At 44.6% G+C, this 17,513-nt stretch overlaps 1 protein-coding gene across 2 annotated transcripts in view; it reads left to right on the top strand.

The window, feature by feature from the left end:
* The first annotated feature begins 384 nt into the window (after positions 1 to 384).
* Positions 385 to 17,513, top strand: part of F13A1 (coagulation factor XIII A chain) — an 82,290-nt gene continuing 65,161 nt past the window's right edge. For both annotated transcript variants that reach the window (XM_083747265.1, XM_083747264.1), the window contains exons 1-3: positions 385 to 536; positions 1,139 to 1,321; positions 11,277 to 11,465. In XM_083747265.1, coding sequence (XP_083603391.1) covers positions 1,162 to 1,321; positions 11,277 to 11,465 — 349 coding nt within the window. In that variant the 5' untranslated portion in view covers positions 385 to 536; positions 1,139 to 1,161. The remainder of the gene's footprint in view (positions 537 to 1,138; positions 1,322 to 11,276; positions 11,466 to 17,513) is intronic.

Raw genomic sequence — 17,513 nt, forward strand, 5'->3', positions numbered from 1 at the left:
CTATCCTTGAAGGTACAGGGCATTCATGCCCGATTCATGAGCAGATACTTCCAACTCTGACTTAACTGGAAAACGTTTTGGTACTTGCAGGTCCAACCTTTGGGATGGTCCCATCCCAGATACTGTGCAGCATCCAACAGGGACATGCAAATTGTTTTAATGGTTCAGGACGCCAACCAACTCCCATTGTTCTTTGTATTTTAGCACGGCCACACTCTTTTATTTCCCAGGCACACCCCTGAGGTTTGGGACTAATTTTTCCACTTGGGAGACATACCAAGGGATTTCCCACCAATTAATCTGAACATTCCTTTTCTGTGAAGGCAGGGCAGACTAGCAAGGGGGTGAGAGCAAAGCAAGTCTCAGCTGCAGCTGCTGGTATCTGATGGGAGCTGTCCTGTTGCAGGCGTGAAGGGGAGGGAATGGAGGGGGTGGGTGGGGGAAGGTGGAGGCCATATATAGCAATTGCTCAAGGATATCTTACGTCAGAGTTTGCTGTACTTGTGAAACGGAGGAGAAACTACACCGAACACAAGGTATCTCTCTTCTAGCTGACTGTATGCCTCCTGTTATTTAATTAATACTTGGTAAAAAAAATTGCTTGACTTGGGGCTTCAAAGTAGTTGAGCTGCTCTAACCCAAAGCATTTTGCAAGCAAGATGTTCAGGCTCTTTCTAGGAAGTGTGCTCTACACATGCACATGTCTGTTCTATTAAGAGGGTAATTTCTAGTGAGTTGTACTATATGGGGTGTGTGTGTTTTAGTTGGGAAGGATTATATGTCCAGGTAGACAAAATTTTCATTTCACCTTCCAAATGTCATTATTATTATTATTATTATTATTATTATTATTATTAAAAAAATCTGTTGCATGGGATTTTCCCAAAAGTTTGGAATTTTCATTTCCCCCAGATGCTCCTCAAGTTTTAAAAATGTAGATATCATTTCCAACTTTGCACCAATCGCCAGAGGAACTTGGGGGAGCAAGATTCTGACACTGGTCTGAAGCTGCTTTGTTTTTTGATATATATTTTTGACGTCCTCAAAAAACCCTCCTAACTTGGTGGCATCGCACAGTCGGTACACTGCTGACTCGCTCACATTTCCCCTTTTATCTCCCTGCTTCCTCCCTTTCAAGAGGATATCAGAGACCGAGTTGCAATGACGGAGCCAACGGCCGCAGAGAGGCAGAAGAAGAAAGGGCTTCCCACAGGTCCGAGTGGGAGAAGAGCTCTCCCACCTAATGTCTCCAACGCAGAAGAAGATGAAGTTCCTGAAATGGAGACGATCGGCTTGGTGCCGAGAGGATATAAGCTGCAAGGTATGGTGAGGAGCCTCAGAGTTTAGAAAGAGCAAAACGTGTTTCCCCTGGGACCTGCACCCAGGTTGGGCATGTTGCCCAAATGTTGAGGTTCAGAGGTAATCCATTATTTTCCCAGAATGCACCTGAAAGAGGCTGTGGCTCGGTGTTAGAGCAACTGTTTTGCATGCAGAAGATCCCAGGTTTCATCCCTGGCATCTCAAGGGATGGGAGAGACTCTGTCCAGATCAGTCTGGAGAGCCAGTGCTTATAAATGTAGACAATACTGAGCTATGGCCTGCCTCAGTATATGGCATCTACTTAAATTCCTAAAATGTGGGTTTATTTTGAATGAGTCATGACTTAATGCAGATGGGAAGATAAAGGATCCTACACCCTCAGGGCTTATCCTTCATTATACACCATTAGGCACCAGGCAAAAAATGTTCCTTTTTAACCAGGCCTTTGGTAGAGTTGACTGACATCCTATGCCTTTTTAAAATGTGGGTTTTTGGGGGGAAGAGGTTATTGGGTTGTTGCTTTTATTTTGATTGTGTATTTTGTGGTTTTATATTTTGATCCCCCCCCCCCTGTGAACTGCCCTGAGACCTCCAGGTATAGGGTATATAAATTCAACTATTTATAAGTAAGTAAGTAAGTAAGTAAGTAAGTAAGTAAGTAAGTGGGACAAGGGTGGCACTATGGGTTAAATCACAGAGCCTAGGGCTTGCCGAAGGTCGGAGGTTTGAATCACCGTGAGCTCCCGTTGCTCGGTCCCTGCTCCTGAGAACCTAGCAGTTCGAAAGCACGTCAAAGTGCAAGTAGATAAATAGGTACCGCTTCAGCGGGATGGTAAACTGTTCTGGTTGCCAGAAACGGCTTAGTCATGCTGGCCACATGACCCGGAAGCTGTACGCCGGCTTCCTTGGCCAATAAAGCGAGATGAGCGCTGCAACCCCAGAGTCGGCCACGACTGGACCTAATGGTCGGGGTCCCTTTATGTAAGTAAGTAAGTAAGTAAGTAAGTAAGTAAGTAAGTAAGTAAGTGTCCTTTTGAGGAGCATAACTAAAGGGACGGAGGATATTGATTTATTTTTATAATATTTCTTATATACACAAATGACCACCAGGGTGCTAGATTGGGCCCTGTGGTTTGGCACAAGGGACAAAGCTTATTAGCAAGTGGCAAAAATTAACATTGCTTCCACTGATGTGAGATGAAGGGTCCAGGTTGCCCTCCTGATTTTAATTAAAGGGTGGTCATTTACCATTTGGCTGCCTCTTGCAGTCTTACTAAGGGATGAACTTAGTGAAGGATGGCTATGCTACACCTCTGCTGTTGGCGTCAGTGCCAGTTCCTAGGAGTCACAAGTGGGGAAAGCATTGTTACGCTCATGTCCTGCATGCAGGCTTTCCCGAAGCAGGGGGTTGGGCTAGATGACCCTTGGGATCTCTTCCAGCTCTACAATTCTATGATGCCGTGTGTTTGGCCACTGTGAGATCAAGCTGCTGGACTAGATGGGCCTTAGGCCTGGTCCAACAGCATTCTTCTGGTGGTCTTACAATTCAGGCAGATTTGAATGGGTTCAATCAATCAACCTTCTTAAAGACACATCTGCCCTGCTAGCACATCACACAAAACCATGGTTTAGTCTTCTTCTTCTTTGGCGATCACTCGTAGCCAAGTAAGATTGTCTTCCATAAACACGGTTTTAACAATGAGTCCGTAAGTGATTGTGGAGGATCCACACATCTTTCCACAGTGGGGACATTGGTTTCCAGGTGGGAGTTGATCACGGTGTGGATTTGCCAAGCGTGCCTTGCGTCCTGAGTTCGAGTGTCTTCAAAGCCCATGACACCTTTGGTAAAGGCCGTTCTCCAATTGGAACACTCACAGGCAAGTGCTTACCAATTGTTGATGTTTATACTACATTTTTAAAGATTTGGCTTGAGATAGTCTTTAAACCTCTAATGTGAAGGTGGCTTTGGGTTTATGGCAAGTTTGGCTTAGCATGTTGTCTGAACCTGATCCACCTTAACCATGATCTGTAGCCAATGTTTGCTCTATGGTTACAGTGAAGGAGAAGAGACCTTAACCGCAACCCCAGGTTCGGATGATATGGACATGCCAGGGAATTGGACCTGAGGCCACTCAGCTGGGACAGCAATGGCGTCTTAGTGGACTGTAAATTATGAAAGTCTATAGGCACCCACAAGGAAACAAAAGGGTTGGGGTGGGTTGGAGTTTCAGCATGGTGAAACTTGAGTTCTCACCTGATGTGAAACAGTCAGGCTGGATAGCTCAGTTGGCTAGAGCATGGTGCTGATAATGCCAAGGTTGCAGGTTTGATCCCCATATGGGACAACTGCATTTCTCTGTATTGCATGGGGTTGGACTAGATGATCCTCAGCGTCCCTTCCAACTCTACAATTTTATGATTCTATGATTTTGCAGAAACCTGAAGTCCAGGGTTAAGAACTAAAGGACAGAGCATAGCCCTCTGCTCATGCCGCAGTGGGAGAAGGGGGGATTAGGGATCCTCACTTCTTGCTGCAGGCTCTTCATGCTCCTGCAAAGGTATTATTGAAGGTCAGGGGACTTTTCCAAGTGACATCTAATACAAAGGAAGGTCCAAACTACCTGCTTTCAAACAGGTGTCACAATTTCTCCTTTTTAATGAAGAGAAAGGCAGCTGTGGGTCCCAGATCTGCCGAGGGTCAGGGTCCACGGCTGTTTTTTTCTTCGCAATAAAAGCCTTTAATTAAAAAGTGTGAGTCCTGTTTCGCGTGGCCTCAGCCTGGAGAGACTGCAGCAGAGGGAGGCAATGAGCAGAGCCTTCAAGTGTGCAAACAAACTCTTAAGTGCTCCACAAGCTTTTTGGGTTGCTGATCCAAGTTTCTCCTTCATTGCTAGTCCATTAAAAATTGCAGGGTGTTGTAATAGCCTTATGAAGTCAGAAGCCTGTCCCCATGGTGTGCTGCATCTAAGCAAAGCCAGAACAGCTGCACATTGTGTCCCTGGGTCTCCTCGCTTCCACTTCCTTCCTTTCCTTCTGCTTCACCCGTTTCCAATTTTAGGGACCGTTCGTCTGCTACACTGCAATGCATACTGCTCATGGACTGCAAATATCTATCTCTATATAATAAATAACAAATAATATGCATATCATGATGATGGCCTTTTTCCTCTTTTACTTCTTCATTTCATCACCACCACATTAATAACCAGTGTTAAAAAAAATTAATTTTATTGGTTTAAAAAAACACAAAAACCAACAACATTCCAAAGCATAAGCAGTGCAAAGAGGGAGGCTTTAAACCCACCCCCCATCCTGCAACTTTGGTTCACACACACAGAAGAAAAAAGCCATCACAATTTTACATATCTGCGTATATCAGCATACGGAGAATTAAGGTAAGTTGTCACTAAATGAAAAGCAGGTGCCCAGAGAAGGGAAAATATGTTGATAATTATTAGAAGGGTGAGATCTGCATTTGAAAGCTCTTCTCAGTTTTGCTTATGGGGCTGAAGTATTGACAACTCCCTCACAAATACACGTTACTCCTGTGTAAGTGTACTCCATTCAAATAAGATCTGCTTTTGAGTTTCTGCATTTGGCCCTGGCATTTTGCCTGAGCTGGCATGGAGGGTGCAGGAGGGAATTACTCCCGCCCCTGCCACCATCCTGGTAGAAATCCCCGTAGGGGTTTCCTCGCATAAATTATCAACACTCTTGTCGTGGGGGGGGGGGGGGCGACGTTGTTGTAAATTGGCTGCTGGCATGCGTACAAGGGAGCAAGGGTAGCAGATGGTCCCGGCGTGAAGAATCGGTGGGGGTGTGATTGCGAGGAGAATCAGCTGCCATGGAGATGGGGAATATCAGGGAGGGCTGGGCCACTGGGGACGCTGAGCTGAACTTGCTCCGTGACCTCCTGGCTTCCCGCCCCACCCCCTCCCGTCAGCAGGGAGTTAACATTTCAAGGTGAGGTGGCTCATGGACTCCCAGGGTCACATACTCGGAGCTGTGATGAATTTATTAGACAGCGGTGCGGATTGATTGTTCTTGCAATAACTTTTGCTGGTGTTTCTCTTGGAGGCAGGTTGAGATGTTAACATGAGACATGGGGCTGCTGCCAGAACTGGAGTCTTCCTTCCCCTTCTCCGTAGCACACAGTACATAGGAAGTCTCTAATAACAATAACAATAACAATAACAATAACAATAACAATATTACAGTGGTACCTTGGGTTAAGAACTTAATTTGTTCCAGAGGTCCATTCTTAACCTGAAACTGTTCTTAACCTGAAGAACCACTTTAGCTAATGCGGCCTCCTGCTGCCGCCGCGCTGCTGGAGCCCGATTTCTGTTCTTATCCTGAAGCAAAGTTCTTAACCTGAAGCACTATTTCTGGGTTAGCGGAGTGTGTAACCTGAAGCGTATGTAACCCAAGGTACCACTGTATTATTATTATTATTTCTACCCTGCCCATCTGCCTGGGTTTCCCCAGCCACTCTGGGCGGCTCCCAACAGATTAAAAAAACAGAATAAAACTTCAAACCTTAAACTTCAAACGCCTTCAGATGTCTTCTGAAAGTCAGATAGTTGTTTTTCCTTGACATCTGATGGGAGGGCGATCCACAGGGTGGGCACCTTCACCGAGAAGGCCCTCTGCCTGATTCGCTGTAACCTCACATCTCGCAGTGAGGGACTTTTAGAAGACATCTGAAGGCAGCCCTGTTTAGGAAAGTTTTTAATGTTTTATCGTGTTTTTAATATTCTGTTGGGAGCTACCCAGAGTGGCTGGGGAAATCCAGCCAGATGGGCGGGGTATAAATAATAAATTAATATTATATCCTTCTAGGTTCACTTTGAGTCTATCATTGCAGACCTGATCCTGATCCCCCCTAGCACAGCGGCATGGTGGAGAAGAGCCCAAGCAGGGATAATCATATATAGCTACACCTTCTTCCTGTCAGGACACAAAGGGGCATGATCTCACAGAGTTCTCTCTAGCAAGTTCACAGGAAAGCTCTGTGAGCCTCAGCCCTTTCTGGCAAAACATGAATTGTTGATTTGACTGCATTTGACATCCTACAGATACTTGGCTCGCTAAATAAATAGCCTGACCTGGCATGAGAAACTGCAGTTCCTGTGACCCCACTGAAATCATTGGGACTTCCTCCCAAGTACTTGTGCATAGTGCCAGTGTGGTGTAGTAGTTAAGAGCAGTGGACTCGTAATCTGGTGAACGGGGTTTGATTCCCCGCTCCTCCACATGCAGCTACTGGGTGACCTTGGGCCAGTCACACTTCTCTGAAGTCTCTCAGCCCCACTCACCTCACAGAGTGTTTGTTGTGGGGAGGAAGGGAAAGGAGAATGTTAGCCACTTTGAGACTCCTTAGGTTAGTGATAAAGCGGGATATCAAATCCAAACTCTTCTCTTCCTCTTCTTCTTCTTCTTCTTCTTCTTCTTCTTCTTCTTCTTCATAGGAGTGCAGCCCTAGTATAATAAACTGAGGGGTTTTTTTTAAGCCCAAGGAACTTAAAAATCAATTCATACCCTGATCTAGGCAGCAGAATGAAGTTCAAATCATACTTTTAACGGCGTGGAAACGGTCAGCCGGGAATAGGTGTTATGGAGCTGAAACCAGCTTTCAAACATGGTTTTATGATGATGATACCACATGATTAATCCTCCGGGAACCTATCAGCGTGGCTTTCTCTAGTCGGCCCAAGGACAAGCCTTATTAGAGCATTCCTGTAATGGGAAGCAGCATACAGGGCAGTATATTTTTTCAGGGCAGCCACAGGGCTCTTTTGTTTGACATTACAATAAGGGCGCTCAGCTGTTGCATTAAAATTTGATTTGGAGGTAGTGGGGATTGCCTCCAGTATGCATTACGGGCCTTCAAAGAGGCTGCATCATTCATGAGGCCTCACTTACGTCCTGTAAGGTCAGGAGTCAGATGTTCAGAAGTCGAGAATGGGAAATTCAAATGACTTGACTGGAGAGGGGCTGCCGTTAATAAGGGCCGTATAATTGCCTGCACGGTGAGCATGTTTACTGGTATTCCCCTTTGCTATTAAGTACCTCCCCTCCACACCAATGTATTTAGATAATAGTTGTTCATGCAGAGAACTGTCCTTGCCTACCATAAATACTGACTGGAAACTTGCTTCTCCAAGAACCAAGATGGCACCAGCCACACAGAAGAGGGAGTGAGCAGTAGGCTCAACGTTTGGCAAATCATTAGAAAAATCCCTTAGGTAGCAGGTGTGTGTGTGGAATCCAGGACAACTCAAAGAGCATTGAGTCTTTTCAGTGGGCACAAACTGCCGACGGAGGGCTTGTCCACACTTTTGCTTGTGTGTGCTACTTTACCCAGGGGAAACCTGCAATTTACCACTGACTCAGAACAAACGTCAATGGGTTTTTCCTGCAGATTTAAGTTTCTTCTGGTTCAGTGGTAAACAGTGGATTTTCCTGGGTAATAATAATTTTATTATTTATACCCCACCCATCTGGCTGGGCTGCCCCAGCCACTCTGGGCAGCTAGGACAAAAAAAACAAAAAAAACAAACCCAGAAAGCATGGGACAAGCAGGAAACCTCTTGGACCCATGCTTGGGAAAATAGAACCCAGTGGGGAGAGGGAATGGAACAAGGTATCTTGAGGAAGGCAAGACTGGCCGGAACTCTGAACAGGAGCACTCTGCTCTGCAGCACTTTACTGCAGTTCACAGTTGAAGCTTCTAAATCCAATTCATTGTCTTGAGATCCATCCAGTTTTGGGAATCTAGAGCAGCAATAGGGCTGGGCTCCTGGGTTCATAAGCAAAAGTGAGCTCATTGACGTGAAATGGTGCCTTTTACGCTTAAAGCGTTGATGGTAATGTTGAGCAGGCTTCATGTCTCTCAAGAGCCTTTCTCCAGTTTTCTAACAGAAATCTCTTAACTGAACTGTAATGGTTCTAGGGGTTGCTCGTGTGTAAACCGGTGGAACACCTGGCTGGGTTGCCTGAGTGAACCTTTTCTGTCCGGACAGCCACTCACCCGTGGCTGTCTCAATCGCTGGCAGAATCCATCAGTGGGCGTTTCTTGAACTTCCAGCAAAGAAGCTCTTTGACACCTAGTCTCCTCCTACTCTCCCTGCACGGAAAACTTCTGAGCAGGGTGGGTGTGGGCAGCGGAGGACCCTTGCTCTCCACGCTGGTCCCTGGCAAGGAGTCATGGGACCGTCTCGGTTTCCCCATCTGCCCCCCTTCTCCACTGGTGCCACGCTGATTCTCTTCCCCAGAAGATGGGCTGCCTCTCCCCATCCCGGGACACTCTCTGGAATCCCTCTGGAGCCCGCTCTCTCCCTCCGGCCCTGATGGCAGTTCCCTGACATGAACATAACAACAACAAAAACAAACAAACAATGCAATGCTATACACGTCCTGAGTTGAACAGACAGTGGTGATAGCTAGAAAAGTCACACAATCAAAGCAAGGAGCATGGAAAGAATAATGCAGTCAGGCTTCTAAAACCAAGTCAGTTTGTAAATAGTGGAAGTTTCAAAACTTAGTAATCTGAAAACTCTCTCATTAAGGAATCTCTCCCCCCACCCCCAGCCACCATTTCGCAGACCCCAGAATCACCCTTACTTTGTGTGGCATCTCTTTTGCTTCCTGCCCAATTGTTAAAGCAAAATGTAAAAAAATACATATTTTGCGGGGGCTCAAGCCTAACAGAAAGCAGCCTGGTCCTCTGCTGACAAGTCTCAACTGCCCTTTAATGAAACCTCATCCAAACACTTGCACAGTATTCCATGGGAATTTCAAGTACTGCTTATATGGCTTTAGTTTCCTTCCCACCCCAACCCCCTGCCAAATCATGAGGTCTAGAAACATGCTGGATGTTCAGCATCCCTTAGCAGCTACTAGATTTTGCCTCAAAAATCACAGGACAATCCTTTGGGCGAACATTTCTGGACTCCTTATCTAAATAAAAATTGCTAAAACAGATTGTTCAAGACTGAACTGGTTACATTATAGAAGAATGCTAGTCCTAAATTAAAAGCCATCTCCTAGCATCCATTAAGCAAAAGGGTCACTTTAACCAGCATTGTGTCTAGAGCCGATATCATAAAAACAGCAATGTGTTGTTGATTTCATCTTCATTCCAGTGCCATATTTGTTGTGAAATTAAAAACAGATATCAAAAAAGCAGCCAATTTGCATCATGTGCTAAACTTGAAGCACTCTTAGAGTAGACTCCAAAAAGAAAAGCAACCCCTGTTCTGTCACGCAACAGATATTGATGCAATATCCTTTTGAGCAGGGATTTGAGAGGTAATGACAAATATGATAATACAATCTATTGAGTGCTGTTTCTGAATGCTAATCACTGTAGAGCAGCTGGGGGGAAAACACCTCCTTCCCCAGTACATAGAATCTCTACATTACACAGCCTGTAGGGAATTGAGCTCGTCTGGAGTTTCCAAGTCGTACTGGTAATCCCAGTGACATGCATTATCTGATGAAGCACAGCTCTGCCCAATACATAATGAATGGCAGGCGGTAGACAACTGGCGAGAAAGCTCCAGCCCACAGGCAAAATTAGACCTGGTAGGGCTTAAACAAAAAACAAAAAAAGCTGTGTGCCTAATAGCTCCTGCACCATGAGCTGGTATTCAATAGCACTTGCAAACGTCACAAGGACCTGGAAGACCTGAATTGGTTGTCAGAGGCCTGAATTCAAGTTGCCACTTTGCTTGTGCATGAGCCATGCCCCACTAGTACTCCTATTCTTCTCTGACTTCTGATCTTTGGAAAGGAAAGAGGGAAAGTTTGAACCTATATAGCTCAGGACTGCTGCCTCTCATATCGACATGCACAATGATGAACTCGGCCTTTTGAACTCCTTCTCAGGAGCCACATCTGTGTTGGTGTAAGACGGGGCCTTTTTGGTTGTGGCACTCCATCCTTGGAGCATTTCCCCAGGCAAGCGTGCCTGAGGCCAATACTGAAGAACACAAGAAATGTCTTGTTGGACCAGGCCAAATGTCTATCTAGTCCAACATTCTGTTTGCTCATCGGCTAACCAGATGCCTCCGGGTAGCCCATGAGTAGGACATGAAAACACATGACCCCCAACAGCTGGTTTTCAGAGGCACACTGCCTCTGATACCAGAGGTAATACACAGCTGGTAGCCATTGATATGATAGCCATATCTTATAGGAAAAAGCCTTATCCTCCTTGTGCCTTTGAGGGACCAGGTGAATGTTTGCCTAGGCTCTTTAGATCATTTGCATGCTAATGCTGGATCATTTGCATGGTAATGCCTGCTGCTCAATGAGCTTAATCTTTATATTGTTGTTGTTGTTAGAATTTATTTACCACCCTTTACCTGGGGGTCTCAGGGCGGTTCACAGAATAAAATCAAGATAGAAAACCACAAAATACATAATAAAAATAAAAACAACAACGCAATAGCCTCCCCCCCAACCCAACCCCCCCCCACACATTTTAAAAAGCCATAGGATGTAAATCAGATCAACCAAAGGCCTGGTTAAAAAGGAACGTTTTTGCCTGGTGCTTAAATGTGTACAATGAAGGCGCCAGGCAAACTTCCCTGGGGAGAGCATTCCACAGACAGGGAGCCACTGCAGAGAAGGCCTGTTCTCGTGTTGCCACCCTCTGGACTTCTCAAGGAGGAGGCATATAAAGGAGGACCTCAGAAGATGATCTCAGGGTCCAGGTAGGTTCATATGGAAAGAAGCGGTCCTTGAGGTATTGCGGTCCTTGAGTTTGATTTAATTTATGGTTGTCCTGCAAGTGGGTTTTTTAAATTTTTACTTTAAAGAATTAAAAGGCAGTGTCTGAAATTTGTGATATTAAATGGTAAAGGGAAAGGAAGTAATTCTGGGATGGGACCCAAGTGACAAGAAGGAACTAAAAATGCCATGTTGGTCATCTATTTGTGCACCTGCAGATGTTCTGGAAGTGCAGGAGGTCCATTTGTTCAACCGTGAAGATGACATTAATAAGAGAGAACACCACACGGAGCGATACTACAACCTCAAGCTGATTGTGCGCCGAGGGCAGCCCTTCCACATCCAACTCTCATTCAACCGCCCATACAATCCAGAAAAGGACCATTTCTGGATTGAGTACATTATAGGTAAGTGTCAAATGGTGATGTTCACCACCACCCTTCTCTTCACTGGATTATTATACTAGACGGGGGGGGGGGGGGATGAATGAGATAGGAGTGGAGGAAGATGTCCTTACAGATAGCAAAGGTATCTAGAAGATATTGGTCTTTGCTTTGAAAAGCAAAAAATAAAGCAAAAACAAATTATTTCTCAGCACTTCAAACTGGGGTGGGTGGGACTGTGTATCTACATTTGAAATGAGCCATGGCAGGAGACAGAGAAGATTGTGTAATTTGCTTATTTGTTAAATTTGTATACCACCCTTCGTCTGTAGATCTCAGGGTAGTTTACAGCATAATAATACGAGATTAAAAACACAAAATACATAAAGGTTTGTCCAGGGAGAAATGAGTGGAGTGAGTTCCAACACAAATGAACTGCAGCCTCTGTAAATCAGTTGTTAACGCCTCACCTTTCCTAAACACTATGGGGAGGAAGGGAATAAAATGGCTTGGTTTTAGACATAGCCATAGTTTAGCGTTACAAGAGCATTTCATGTGAGGAGGATACCAGAGGCTTCCACTTTCTGTTTAGAGCTAACCACAGTTCCCTGTGCCATCCAGGAACAGGAAAGTTCATATGAAGAACCCTTTTGATAGCCAGAGATGAGTCAGGTTGGGGTAATAAGGAAGGTTAAAAGAAGGTCAGGGGATTCAGACACGGAAATGACTTGCCTTGTGTGGGAGGAACAGAAAGAAAATGCTGGATCATCTCTTGAATTTTCACGATTAGTCGAGGGCCACAGCTAGCCTTGGATGTTCCAAAAAGGCTTTTGCTGTTTCAGATCATCCATCCGCCTGTCAAAGTAGTGGTCCCATCTTAGGCAGGCAGCCGAGAGAGGGAGAGAGAGAGAGAGAGAGAGAGAGAGAGAGAGAGAGAGAGCGAAGAGCAGGGGGTGATGCTTGGGCTAATCATATAATCATTGATTTTAGGGTCAGATTTCAAACCTTCCTGATCCTGTTATAAAATAGAAAAACCTTCTCTTTGGAAAGTGCCTCTCCACGGGGGAGTCCTGCTGACTAATCCCAAAGAAAATAGCAAATCGCATTCCCTGCCCATCAAATCTCATTTTAATAAGGTGCCCTGAAAGAGGATGAGCTTGGACCTCTTCAGAAAATGCAAATGGATACTCATTGCAAGATATGCTTGCCAGCTGGCATCTGTTTGCTCACAGGGAATGATGAATGGCCAAATCCTAGGTGGTGCTTGCATTTGATCTGGCACTGGGTTCAGGGGATTCAATTATGCATCTGCAGCCAGTTCCTGGCTGGCTGGCATGTATTTGGATCAGCTCTGGCCTCAACAAAGGGTCTCTCTCTCTCTCTCTCTCTCTCTCTCTCTCTCATCACAATGGCACACAGCAAAGCTAAGTTGCACAGAGCCTTGGAGCATGTACAGAGTTCCAGCCAGACCGAGCATCTCAGTAACATCAGTAACATGAGCACCTGGTAATCATTAGTATACTGATCTAAAGACTGAAGTTCCATTTAACTATCATGGATTATTGCCATTTTAAAAAAGCTATCCTCCATGAACTGTCACAATTTTTAAAGCCATCCAAGCTAGTGGCTATTGCTACATCTTTTTGGTAACGAGTTCTGTGCATTTTTATTGTACAAAGAAATAGTCCTTTTCTTCTTTGGTCGGTTCAGAACATGCTGCATGTTGCATCGATTACTTGCTGATTACTCAATGCTTGATTCGTAATGGAAGAACAGTCTGCTTATGAAAAACATTTGTGCTGTGTTAAAGTTGCTGTTGACTAATAAGCTAATTCTGTGTGCTGCAGTTACTTATATAGGGCAGTATTCAACCACATTTTACCTAGAGTAAATCCACTGAAATTAATGTTACATTTGCATTCTCTTCCTGTATCTGAAAGCCTGCGAACTACTGAGTCCATGACATTTGTGGCAAATTTACTATTCAGTCTACATGACTTACTGATGCAAATCTTTCTCCACAGCCGTCTCCCCTACTGTTATAAACTCTTTGAGAATTATTTTTGATTTGACATTTAATTTGTCTTCCTAGGAACTAGCTGTATTTTTGCATTTGTATTATTGACTGCCCCCCCCCTTTCTGTTGCTGCACAATAATCGTGTAGCCATTTATTAAATCTGCTAGTTAGGAATTAGCATGCATTTAGCTTTTTCATTTCTATATGGTGAACAGGTGTGCCTTTTCAGGTTTTCCTTTCAGATTCTTTTTCATTTGGAAGGAAAGATAGTCCATGTATGTTTGGATAAAATGCATTGTCAATTAAATAATACAGACGGAGTCGAGAGAGAAAAGAAACTCCAATAAGACTTTACTGAGGAAGACTGAATAAAAACAGTGTATAACTTGAGGAGAATGAAACAGAGAGGTTTTGTCTTTCTTACTTGTACATATCAGGGAGACATTCAACTAAACATACAGAGGGAAACTCCCTCAGAAGTATCTAGCCAATCAGAGCACATGCCACCTCACGAAAGATCGTGCCATGGCCTAGGTGCCAAGCAACACCTCCATCCCGCTTCTTGGCTAGCTGACATACTGATAACAGAAGTAACCCTTAAACTATAAACTGAATGACCGCTGCTGTTTCAACAAAAGGATGTTGAATCTTGTATTAGAGAAAACCCAATACATAATTGGGTTTTCACCATGAATTCCTTGGTGAACTACCCATCACATTCCATTCTTCCCTATTCCTTTTCAGGGCTCAGATCTGGTAACTTGAGTCACCACCAAACAGCTGCTAAATATGGGTGGGAGACATGGTGTGCTCTGCTGCTTTGCAGGAATGGAGAGAAGTTGGAGGCATGGAGACATTGATCCCACCTGCCATGTTCTCCTTGCAATCTGTAGGACTCACAGCAGAGATAAGAAACCTATAGCCCTCGTGGTCTAGTTGAACCACACTCCCCTCATCCCTGACCATTGGCTGTGCTGGGTGAGACTGAAGGGAGTGGAAGACCAGCAGCAACTGGAGGACCAGAAATCTCCCATCTCTGATATGCAATTTAGCTTCATCCCTTGGACACTCTTATTCCAGTGCATACCTTACCCTCCTGCTGTTGGGCACAGAGCATACAGATCCCTGTCTGTTGAGTATATCCATTGTAGGCAATGTTGTGTCAGTTCCATATCCTTACTGAAAATATAAGTCCTCCTAATAATGGCTTGTTCAAAAGGCAGCTAAAAGATCACATCAATCTCCCCTTTTATTGCGTCTTCCTGGGTCCGACATTAAATCTGTTGATAAATTTATACGTCACCTCCTTGCATTAATGATCTTTTTCCGTGGACGGCTGTAAATCTTCGGATCCATTTGACCTCTGCCAAACTGGCTTCTTAAAATCCATACATATTGGTCTAAACGCCCTAAACACTTTTGTTATAAGCCAATTGACTGATATACATAACAGCATCCATAAAAGAGCTCTTGGGTTAAAGTCAGCATTTTCTTGGCTCCTGTATTCCTGTAAATCCATGGATTCTTCTTGGACAAAGATAACTTTGTCTTTCTCTTCTTCCCTCTGGTACTCAGTCTTGTTGCTCTTGATAACTGTGCAGTCACAGCTATAAAGAAAAGGTGAGGACAGACCTATCTGGGCTGGGTGGAATAAGAATTCTCTACCACAGCGGTGGGCTGAAGGCGGGGATGTAAGACGGCAGCATTTTTATTTACTCCTTAATATTTGTCATAGAATCCAGAATGTGGCAGCTAGACTGGTGACTGGGAGTGGCCGCTGGGGCCATATAACACTGGTCCTGAGAGATCTGCATTGGCTCCCAGTACTTTTGCAAGCACAATTCAAAGTGTTGGCGCTGACCTTCAAAGCCCTAAATGGCCTCAGTCTTCTATACCTGAAGGAGTGTCTCCACCCCCATTGTCCAGCCCGTACACTGAGGTCCAGCGCCGAGGGCCTTCTTGGTAGTGCCGTCTACCCTGTGGAACGCCCTCCCAGCAGATGTCAAGGAAGTAAGCAGCTATCCTATTTTTAAAAGACATCTGAAGGCAGCCCTGTTTAGGGAAGTTTTTAATATTTAATGCTGTATTGTTTTTAACACTCAATTGGGAGCTGCCCAGAGTGGCTGGGGCAACTCAGCTAGATAGGCAGGGTACAAATAATAAATAATAATAATAATAATAATAATAATAATAATAATAATAATAATTGAATCATAGAACTCTAGAGTTAGAAGGTTCCATAAGGATCATCTAGTTCAACCCCCTGCAATTCAGGAATATGCAGCTTTCCCATATGGTGACTGAACCTGCAAACTTGGTGTTATCAGCACCACGTTCTAACTGACTGATCTATCCATGACTCACATGAATCACTGTTTCAGTTCCACCCAGTATTTCCTCATCTTGCTGACCAGCATGGCAAAATTGCATAACTTACATAATTTGCATTGTAATTATGATATTCCACCCCATGCAAAAGGTCGTCCGTTTCACTGCAAAGGAATTCCCGTGCAAGTGGAGAGGAATAGCAATCCATTGCATATTGTTTGTGGACTGAAAGTGGCAAAATCCAATAGGATTTTCTAAACTGATTTCTGCTCAGGACATGGGATGAATAAGAGAACATGGGCAATTTCCACTTCTGTTTCTGTTGGCAATTTTCAGCATCCCTAGCTGAAGGTAAATTAAGATCTACTACGAGACCTCTGGGCCTTTTGTAGTCTATCAGCAAGGGCGTTTGACTCCCAGGCATTGCAATAGCAAAACTAACTTCCCCACCTAAATGAGGCTGTTGAAATGAAGAAAACTAACCAGGGCTGAGTGGACTTTTGTGTGAAAGAACTGTGAGCTCAGGTCAGTTCTGGTACCGAAAACAAATCCCTAGGTTTAGAATGTGCTCCTTAATTCTGACCTTGGGTGCTTCCAGCCGGTGACTATTTTTGGGTTGGGAGTCAGTCAGATACCGACAAATTTGGATTGCGCTCTTATAGTCAGTTGGGAGGTTTTGCACAACAAATCTACTTCCCCCAATGACTGGACTTCCTGTGATATGGAAAGTGATGGGAAAATGCACTGGAAAGTGTGGGATAATTACACTTGTTGGATCAGGATGAGTATCAGAATTGTGCACAGTGGTCACATATTTGTTTTTCCTAGCTTAGCAGCTGGCACACAACATTTTTTTTTGGGGGGGGGAGTGAGTGTGGTTCACATATTTTAGGAAACAATGATTCAACAGTAATAAATAACAGCTTCTTCAAAGGGTGGAGTGTTTTGCAGAGTATGAGAACAATATGGTTCATGGTCAAGTCACGAAGACCACTATTGAATCAATGAGTCTTCTTCTTCTTCTTCTTCTTCTTCTTCTTCTTCTTCTTCTTCTTCTTCTTCTTCTTTTCTTCTTTTCATTTAACAGAAACTTGGGCATTTGATTAATTAGCCATGCAACACTTAGCTGCAAATGGCATGATGTGAAAAGCACATTTTTTCTTTAAAAAAGTTGTCATAATGAGTAAGATGTGTGCTGGCTGGGGCTGAAGGGACTTCTGGTTCAAAACATCTGGAGAGCACCACTGGTAGTGGAAGGGTGGCAATGAGGGCGGTCCACCTCGGGTGTCATCCCTGAGGGGGTGTGACATCGCCGCCCCCCCCGGGACACTCACCTCGCCCCCGGGTGCACAGCATGGGCTCTGCTCCTGGTGCCAGAGCAGCTAGCTCCGCCTCTGGAGACCACTAGAATGGCAAATACTAATAGCTGTTTGACACCATGATTCAGAGCAATTGTGACAGCGATTTCTGTACACTTTGACAAAACAGAGAGAGCTGTGATTGTGCCAGGGGAGGATCAGTTTCAGGTCTTCAACCTATCACCTGTTGCTGAGACTTATAGGTACAGCTGCTACAGGCATTGTGTATACTTTGGTTTACTTCTCTGGTTTTATTTGTGGAATTAACTGGGTCTTTTCTCTTAAGAGAAGGGTGGGAAACTGAAGACCCCCCAAGTGTTCCTGTTTTCCAGGGTGTCAGGGAACTGCCATCGGAGGGACAGGTGGTG

Source organism: Podarcis gaigeae (genome assembly GCF_964106915.1).
Source record: "Podarcis gaigeae genome assembly, chromosome: 7".
Lineage (NCBI taxonomy): Eukaryota > Metazoa > Chordata > Lepidosauria > Squamata > Lacertidae > Podarcis > Podarcis gaigeae.